At 51.3% G+C, this 9,478-nt stretch overlaps 1 protein-coding gene across 1 annotated transcript in view; it reads left to right on the top strand.

Moving 5' to 3' along the window:
* Positions 1-3,921: 3,921 nt before the first annotated feature.
* ATG14 (autophagy related 14) overlaps positions 3,922-9,478 on the top strand; it is a 47,316-nt gene continuing 41,759 nt past the window's right edge. Inside the window, exon 1 of the mRNA XM_040333585.1 lies at positions 3,922-4,214. Coding sequence (XP_040189519.1) covers positions 3,937-4,214 — 278 coding nt within the window. The 5' untranslated portion in view covers positions 3,922-3,936. The remainder of the gene's footprint in view (positions 4,215-9,478) is intronic.

Genomic DNA, 9,478 nt, shown 5'->3' with positions numbered 1-9,478 from the left:
GGGTTGGTTAGAACCAAAACATCGGGAGCAGAGCTTGCAACGTTTGAACCCTTTCCCCCAACCTGGGTCAGCCGCTGATTCACAATGTCTGAGGCGGTGGGCCATTCCTTATTCGCCATGCTGGGAACGGCATTGCGGCCTATTTTGGTTAATGGCACTGGTTTCACAAACTGACTGAATGGGCAGTTATTGCACCCGGAGTTGGAGGAGCATCGGGCTCCTCTGGGCTGCGTGGAACTGGCTGACCAGTTAGTGCATGGCCTCACATATGTCTGCGATGCAGCCCTGGATGCGGATCCATTGATCTTCAGAGCCTCAGTATCTGCGGAGCCTGATTTGGCTGAAATGCTGGTCTGCGGACCAGGCTTCCAAGAAGGCTCTGGCGGACTTGCAATTCAAGGGCAATAGGCTTTTTGGGGCCTTGCTGGATGACATCATTAAGAATGCCACTGGGGGTAAGGGCATGCTTCTCCCTTAACCTAAAAAAAGGTAAGGAGCCTCGCCGTAGACCAGGGTCCTCCTTTTCTGCACAAAATCGTTTTTTTCGTCAGTCAGGGCCCGCAGGCAGACCTTTCCAGGCCAACAAGGGTCCATCTGGTGGATAGAAACGTCCCTGGGTTCGCAAGCAAGACAAACCTGCAAACAAACCTGCTACTGCATGAAGGTCTGCCCCCGCCCGACTTCTGAGTGGGGGGACGTCTTCGCGAGTTTGCAGCTCGTTGAATTGCCCTGCTTTCCGACCAGTGGGTTTGTGAAGTGATTTCTTCAGGGTACAAGATAGCATTTCTTTCTTGTACACTAAACAGATTCTTTCCCTCCAAACCTTCCTCCTCTTCCGGCTCGTTTGGCTGCCCGGTTTCCTCTTTTTTTCGGCTCGTCGGACTTGCTGACATACCTGTGCCACTGCAGAAAAGGTTTCAGGGATTCTACTCAAATCTATTTGTGGTCCCGAAGAAGGACAGAGTTCGTCCAATCCTGGACCTCAAGGTCCTCAATGTCTTTGTACAGGGTCGGAAGTTCAGGATGGAATCAGTTTGCTCTGTGGTCGCTGCACTCCATCCACTGGACATTCTGGTGTCCTTGGATATCAAGGACGCATACTTGCATGTCCCCGTCTTTGCAAGGCATCAGAGGTTCATGCGCTTTGCAGTAGGGGAAGGCCACTATCAATTCGTGGCTTTCCCTTTTGGCCTTTCGTCAGCAGCAAGGGTTTTTTACCAAGGTGCTTGCCCCGATGCTAGCCTTGCTGAGACAGCGAGGAATCACCGTCGTGGGCTATTTGGATGATCTGCTACTGAGAGCTGCTTCAAGCTCAGAATTGGAGGAGGATTTGGCAATAGTCAGTAAGACCCTCTGAGAATTTGGCTGGGTGCTGAATTTCCAGAAGTCTGTGTTGGTGCCGACTCAGCGCCTAGAATATCTGGGGTTGTTTCTAGACTCCTCAGAGGTGAACGTTTTTCTCCCTTTGGAAAAGCTTCAGATTCTTCGGACTGTAGTGAGGTTGCTTGTATTCTGCAAGAGGTCGTCACTCCGCTTCTGCATGCGAGTTCTGAGTCTGATGGTAGTCTCCTTCGAGGCAGTACCGTATGCTCAATTTCATGCTCGAGCTTTACAGAGGGAGATTCTGGCCAAGTGGGACAAGTCTCTGTTGTCCCTGGATTGTCAGATCCGAGTGAGCCAACTGGTCAGAGAATTCCTAGTCTGGTGGCTGAGATCTCTGGTTCAGTCCGGGAAGTTGTTCCTTCCCTTTCAATGGATGGTGATCACCTGACTGGTTGGATAGGAGTTTGGTTTGTATAGTTGACACGGTCGTTTGACACAGGAGGAATCTCGCCTGCCAATCAATGTTCTGGAGCTCTGGGCGATCAGGCAGTGCCTCTCCTCTTGGTCACAGAGGCTGCAGGGGCGTCCAATCAGGAACCAGTCAGACGTCACGACTCCACCATGCTGAGGGCCTGAAAAATCTTCTTCCTGGGAAAGATTTACCACCGTACATGGAAGGTCTACATCTCAATGTGTGAGGAGCTGGGGTGGCATCCATGTACATACTTGGTTTCTAGGATCCTGCTGTTTTTACAGCGCAGCGTGGATCAAAAACTTGCCTTAGCCACCATTAAGTGGCTGATTTCAGCTTTGGTTGTTTTCTTTCAATGACCCTTGGCGACTCACTTTTGTTCAGGGGGTTCAGCATGTGGCTCCGCCGGTTCGATCACCACGACCTCCGTGGGATCTGTATCTGGTGCTCTCTGCACTTCAGGAACCCCCCCCCCCCCCACTTTAAGAACATCAGCGAGATTCCTCTCTTGACACTCTCCCAGAAAGTTGCTTTTCTGGTAGCCATTACATCTGTCAGACGGGTTTCTGAGTTGGCGGCCTTGTCTTGCAAGTTTCCCTACTTGATCCTCCATAAGGATTAGGCGGTGCTGCGCCCGCAGCCTTCCTTTCTTCCGAAGGTGGTTTCTGATTTTCATCTGAATGAGGACATTGTACTTCCATCCTTGTGTCCTCCGCCGTTGCATCCCAGGGAGGCTGCGTTGCATTCCCTAGACGTGTTACGTGCTCTACGGGTGTATCTGTCTGCTACGGCTCCGTTCTGGAGGTCAGACTCACTGTTTGTGTCAGTTTTCTGGTCCCAAGAAAGGCCTGGCGGGCTCGTCGGCCACCATTTCCTGGTGAATCAGACAGATTGTGATCCAGGCTTACACACTGAAGGGAAGGGCGCCTCCTTTTCCTGTCACAGCGCATTCACCCAGGGAAATTGGTGCTTCCTGGGCTTTCCGACGCTAAGTGGCACACACACGTGTACAAGGCGGTGACCTGGTCGTCCATTCACACTTTTACGAGGTTGATGTGAGTGCATCTTCGGATGCTTCTTTCAGCCGAAAAGTTTTGCATGCAGCTGTTTAAAGGTTGCAACTCCTCCGTTGAGGAGCTCTGGTTTGTGTTGGGGTGGAGTTGGTTTTGATTGCTGTTTCCACCCCTCGTTTTTCACTGCTTGGTGACGTCCCTACAGTTAAAGTATATAAGGAGGCTGTGTCTGTCCATGGACGAAAGAGAAAATAGTATTTCTGTACTCGCTGTAAAATAATTTTCTCTGATGTCCATGGATGGACACAGCACCCACCCCTCCTTGTTACGTTTGTACTGCTTATTGACGAGCTAAGCTGCTATCTGAAGTGAGAGGGGTTATGACCAAAGGGACTGCCCCCTGGGCGGGGCTGTTTAAGCTCTGCTAAAGATTCATGATAACTTTCTGCCTAGTCCTCCTAATGGACGGAACATAATCCTACAGTTAAAGAATATAAGGAGGCTGTGTCCGCCCATGGACGGCAGAAAAAGGGATTTTACGGTGAGTACAAAAATCCTATTTTTTTTGCAACAATTTGGTGTCATATATATATTTTTTTTTTTTTTAAGGGTGGTCCTCCACTTTAGCTATACTTTAAAGGCAAAACCTTCCTTTTTCAGGAAGAGATTTGATTACGTTTTTATTGTTGTCTGTGCCGCTGTTTATTGAGGTTCATCCTCGCCATTTATCCTGTTTACCATTATCACCAACAGTAAAAGAAAAGCCCAAATCTTGGGGTTGTCCCAAGAAACCTAATAAAGGGGAAATCTACTATGGGGGACAATAGTTCTGGGGAGGTGCGCTCAACTTTCCCAGATTGCCTCACTGCATGTTTTGACTATGAGACAACTGTGAAGGTAAATCTCTCTAAGGGGACACAGATGCCAAATAAAAAATAAAAATGTCCAGTGAATGTATACGGTTACTGTACTGCTCTATCCGTTTCATATGGAATTCATACCTCCCTCTCCTCCAATCACAGCTGTTGTTTTGGTTCTATACCCTCCAGTGAGAGGATCCACAGTCATGTGACTGGTCCCCGCCCAAACCCCTTGTCAGCGGAGGTGTCCCCGCCCCATTCTCCCAGCATGCTCTCGGTTGAAAACAAAGTCCCACGTGACAGCTGGAGAGACGGCGCTGTCATGGCGTCCCCCGGTGGGAAGGGAACCCGGAGCTGGCAGGAGGTGGCGGGCGGAGGGATCCCCCGGAGAGACGCCGAGCTGGTGAACTCGGTGGAGGACGCGGAGGGGCTGTATGTGGCGGTGGAGCGCTGCCCGCTGTGTAATACCACCCGCCGGAGACTTACCTGCGCCAAGTGTGTCCAGAGCGGAGATTTCGTTTTCTTCGACGGCCGGGACACCGAGAGGTGAGCGGGGAGAGCATGGTGACAGACCCACCCTTCTTCCCAGACACATAAATACCGGGGTATAGCGCTGCTATTGGCAGTGGCGGTGTATGTGAGGATTAGATCATGTCGAGGCAGTCAGGGGGGTGTTTGAGGGTCCTCATTGTATCCCCTAGAGGTGAGGGGGGTCACTGTGAGGTCATTCATTTTGAGCCTGATAAATCCTGATGGCACACCATTGCGCGATCTCCTTGCAGGGCGGCCGCGCGGTCTCCTTGCAGGGCGGCCGCGCGGTCTCCTTGCAGGGCGGCCGCGCGGTCTCCTTGCAGGGCGGCCGCGCGGTCTCCTTGCAGGGCGGCCGCGCGGTCTCCTTGCAGGGCGGCCGCGCGGTCTCCTTGCAGGGCGGCCGCGCGGTCTCCTTGCAGGGCGGCCGCGCGGTCTCCTTGCAGGGCGGCCGCGCGGTCTCCTTGCAGGGCGGCCGCGCGGTCTCCTTGCAGGGCGGCCGCGCGGTCTCCTTGCAGGGCGGCCGCGCGGTCTCCTTGCAGGGCGGCCGCGCGGTCTCCTTGCAGGGCGGCCGCGCGGTCTCCTTGCAGGGCGGCCGCGCGGTCTCCTTGCAGGGCGGCCGCGCGGTCTCCTTGCAGGGCGGCCGCGCGGTCTCCTTGCAGGGCGGCCGCGCGGTCTCCTTGCAGGGCGGCCGCGCGGTCTCCTTGCAGGGCGGCCGCGCGGTCTCCTTGCAGGGCGGCCGCGCGGTCTCCTTGCAGGGCGGCCGCGCGGTCTCCTTGCAGGGCGGCCGCGCGGTCTCCTTGCAGGGCGGCCGCGCGGTCTCCTTGCAGGGCGGCCGCGCGGTCTCCTTGCAGGGCGGCCGCGCGGTCTCCTTGCAGGGCGGCCGCGCGGTCTCCTTGCAGGGCGGCCGCGCGGTCTCCTTGCAGGGCGGCCGCGCGGTCTCCTTGCAGGGCGGCCGCGCTGCAAGGAGACATGCAACCTGTAGAATTTTTTTAAACATCGCCTATGGAGATTTTAAAGGGTAAAAGTTTGTCGCCATTCCACGAGCTGACGCAATTTTGAAGCGTGACATGTTGGGTATCAATTCACTTGGCGTAACATTATCTTTGACAATATGAAAAAAATTGGGCTAACTTTACTGCCGTCTTATTTTTTTATTAAAAAAAGTGTATTTTTTTCACAAAAAGTTCCCTTGCAAGACCGCTGCGCAAATACGGTGTAACAGAAAGTATTGCAACGACCGCCATTTTATTCTCTAGGGTGTTAGATATAAAAAAATATATATGTTTGGGGGTTCTAAGTAAAGGGAAGGAGGTGGGCGGGCAGTGAAAAAAACAGGCAGGGGAAGCTCTATTAGCATTTCTGGTTGTCTTGTCATACTAACTGCCACCACAAGAGGGCGCCAGAGAAGCATAGGACTGCAGAAGGCCGCAAAGCCACGACCTCAATTACTGGCTGGCGCCGCCCAACACGATCGCGGGGGGGGGGGTGGGGTACATTGCGCGTGGAGAGACAGGATACCCCAGCTGCGCCACGCCAGGTCACTAATTCTAGTCGTAAATGCGATCTGGCGCCCGGGGTTTGTCAAACCCTGGCATAAGCTGTGTAAAAATACATCCTGTGTACTTACCGAGTACTTATGGAGCATAAATCCTGAACAGTTTTAAAAAGAAATGTCCAATACCAAAATAGCTGAGGGCACCCCCATAGCATATGGATCAAAGTGCCACTATCTTTGGGGAATTTGGGTGAATCGGCCCTTGCCCCATGAGTGTAATTTTTGGGGAGTATAGTATACCTTGTTCAGGATAAACTGTTTTTTAAGATGGAGAACTCCTCTTTAAGCTTTGTTTTTGACAGGTACCCATCCCCACTTCTGGGAGACCTCCAGAAATATGAACAAGGCATATCCCTCTATAGTGTCTCAATTATGAGCACTAAGTGTAATTTCTTTATGCTGCTTCATTCCTCTGCGAAAAGCCATGTTCCACTGTCCAAAGGCATTCTCTGTGCCTTTCCCCAAAAGTAGTGCACTACAGATCACTTTTCAGAGACCAACACAGTCCTTAAAGTGTTACTAAACCCACAACAGTAAAATCTGTCTGTATATGCAGCATAGAATACTTGTTATTTAGAGGTTGGCCGATATTTGTCAGTTTTGGAGAAATCGGCATCGGCCGATTTTTATCCAAATTAGGCCGATATTTTACATGGCCGCTAGCGGTGCCACGGATCCGGAGCTAGGCCGAAGCCGCGGCCTTTCCTGATGCTGTGACCGCGGCGGCAATCCGCGGAATCCGCATCACAGCATCAGGAAAGACCGCGGCTTCGGCCTAGCTCCGGAGCCGCGGCCATCTTGGTACACGCAGCGCGGCGGCCCTCCTCTCTGTTTACGCCCACAGAGGAGGAGGGGCCCGCGCTCGTAGGACACACACCGCTCTCTGGTGTCTGTAGGGGGGGGGGTGTCTATACTGGAGGGAGAGGGGGTCTGTACTGAGGGGGGTTACACCATTTTTTTTTTTTTTGCACCAGTGCCACCTGCCAGTGCCACTTGCCATCCAGTGCCATCTGTTAGTGGCAATACCAGTGCCACCATCCAGTGCCATCTGCCAGTGCCACCATCCAGTGCCACCATCCAGTGCCACCTGCCAGTGCCAACTAAAGCCATCAGTGCCACCTGCCAATGCCAACCAGTGCTAACTATTGCCACCCAGTGCCACCTGCAGTGCCAATTAGTGCCACCTGCCAGTCAGTGCCAACCAGTGCCACTTGCCAGTGTCACCTGTTAGTGCCACCTGCCAGTGCCATCTGCCAATCCGTGCCACCTGCCAGTGTCAATTAGTGCCACCTGCCAATCAGTGCCATCTGCTAGTGCCATCCAGTGCAACCTACCAGTGACAATAAGTGCCTTCTGCTAGTGCCATGTTCCAGTGCCACCTCAAAAAAAGGCCTAAAATATCGGCTGCAAAAATCGGCATCATATATCGGCATCGGCCTGAGAAAAACCCATATCGGTCAACCTCTACTTGTTATACTCACTGGAGCTTAAAAGGATGGTGGGGGGTGTGTATGTAAAATTGATTGTGGCGATACAGGCATGTTATACGTGTTCCTATATTTTAGACGCAAACTGACCATGCCAAGATAGTGTGCGTTGTTTAGCTGGGCTGCGATTGAACTCTATTAGAACGTGCGTTTTGATGAGAGCACATCAAAAATGCAGGACTATGATGTGCTTTCAGCAAAACACACGTCTTAACAGAGTTCAGTGGCAGGGCAACTAAAAACCTGTAAATTGCACATAAAAATGCGCTGCGCCAATAACCTACTGCACACATGTGAACTGGCCTTAAACAGATCTGCTTTCATGCTTGGTGTGGCCAGTTTAGAAAAGTTAATGAGAGGGACTGGCAGGGTAAACTGGTATGTATACCCAAAGGCATACATTGACACAACCAGCTATTGTTTAGGACACCAACATGCCCTACTAGACACATTGGAGGCATAATAATGTTAGGGGTAACAGAATTTTTGTCCAAAAAGGGGCTGTATTTGATTGACATGGTTGATGTTTTAATCGGGGCGTGACAAATTTGCTTTGAATCTAGGAGCCAGCTACAAGTTAAGCGCCAGTTCATGCCAATCCCCACTCCTAGCACAAATCCTCCCTTGTACAGATCCCAACCTCTCAGCAAAAATCCTCCAAATCCCCCACTCCTAGCATTAATCCTCTCTCCTCCGAGCACAAATCCTCTCCCCCCAACTCCTCTCCCCCCAACTCCTCTCCCCCCAACTCCTCTCCCCCCAACTCCTCTCCCCCCAACTCCTCTCCCCCCAACTCCTCTCCCCCCAACTCCTCTCCCCCCAAATCCTCCCAACTTGTACAATTCCTCCCCTCTCCTACCACAAATCCTCTCCCTCAAATCCCCACTATTGGCATAAATTATCTACCTTCCTAGTACAAATCCTCCCCCAAATAGTACAAATCCCTCCTTTTAGAACAACCCTCTCCAAATTACCCTTTCCAGCACAAATCCCCTCCCCCCTACTAGCACAAATCGTTCCAAATCCTGCCATCTAACACCCCCCCACCCCCCTTTTCAATCTTACAGGTAGGAACTACAGCAGTAGTAAGGAGGTGCAGGCTCTCCGTGCTCTTCCCCCTCCTGTCATAACAGCCCTGCAGATTACACAGGATCCCTCCTTAAATCAGATGGTACGTGGCTTGGTTACCTGCCCCCTATCTCTTCCAAAGAGTGCTCCTGGAAATGTGGGTAGGGGGTGGGTAATTAAGTCGTGTACCATTCAAGCCAAGAGTGATCCTGTGTAATCTGGAGCACTGTTATGATAGGAGGGGGGAGCACAGAGAGCATGCACCTCCTCCGGGCTCTCTTGTCTCTGCCGCTGGCACTTCTCCTGTCCCCCACCCCTTGTCCCGGATCTGAGTGCAGTGATTGAGGAAGATTATTGGGTGGGCTGGCAGGGGCCCAGATGTGGAAACATGGTTTCTGGCCACCGTTGCAACCTGGCGCCTTGGATTTGTCGAGCCCTGACTTGTAACTTTGCGTTATTCTTGCTGCTAATTCCTAGATATTTTGCGTCTGTCTTTAGTATAATTCCCTCCTGTTGGTGGCTCAATGTAATGCATTTTCTCATGAAGTGACATTCGAACAATTCTTCAGTGTACAAGTGATCATTCCTGGTGATGTGTTTTAACCGGAAGCCACAGGAAATAACATCTCAACATCCTCCTAATCGACTTGTAATTATTATAATTCATATAATGATTATAGTTTTTTCAAGGGAATTTTATTTGGCTGACATAAGCAGGTGTTATGATTGATACTAGGAATACAACTTCTACATGCATAGACGTCATCATGTCATTGGGAATGTCGCCTATGAATTATGTGCTTTTATTTATTTGGTGGCATCTCTGAGTAATGTTATGCTTTCTGTCGGAGCTTCTTGATACATATTAGGAGTTATCTCTGCACTATGTTTTTCTAATGACTTGCTCTTATATGCAATTCGTACACTGAAGCCTGTGCTACTGGCAGTCATGATTCCAAAGTGGAATCATTAGACCTCTTTCTTGCGTGGGAAGCCCAGATGCTGTGTATAGCTTCTTATAGACATAAATGGTTGTGTGTGGGTATGCCGCCCTACGCTATCATAAACGCATATGGCCTCTGCGAATCCCCCCCCCCCCTTTTGTTTTTTACTTTTATTTTTAATAATCCAGTACATTATACGTGTGTGTGTGTGTGTTTTTTTTGTAA

Source organism: Rana temporaria, chromosome 13, assembly GCF_905171775.1.
Source record: "Rana temporaria chromosome 13, aRanTem1.1, whole genome shotgun sequence".
In the NCBI taxonomy this organism is placed as follows: domain Eukaryota; kingdom Metazoa; phylum Chordata; class Amphibia; order Anura; family Ranidae; genus Rana; species Rana temporaria.
Note: the sequence above shows the minus strand (reverse complement) of the source record. Positions and strands in the feature narration are given on the sequence as shown.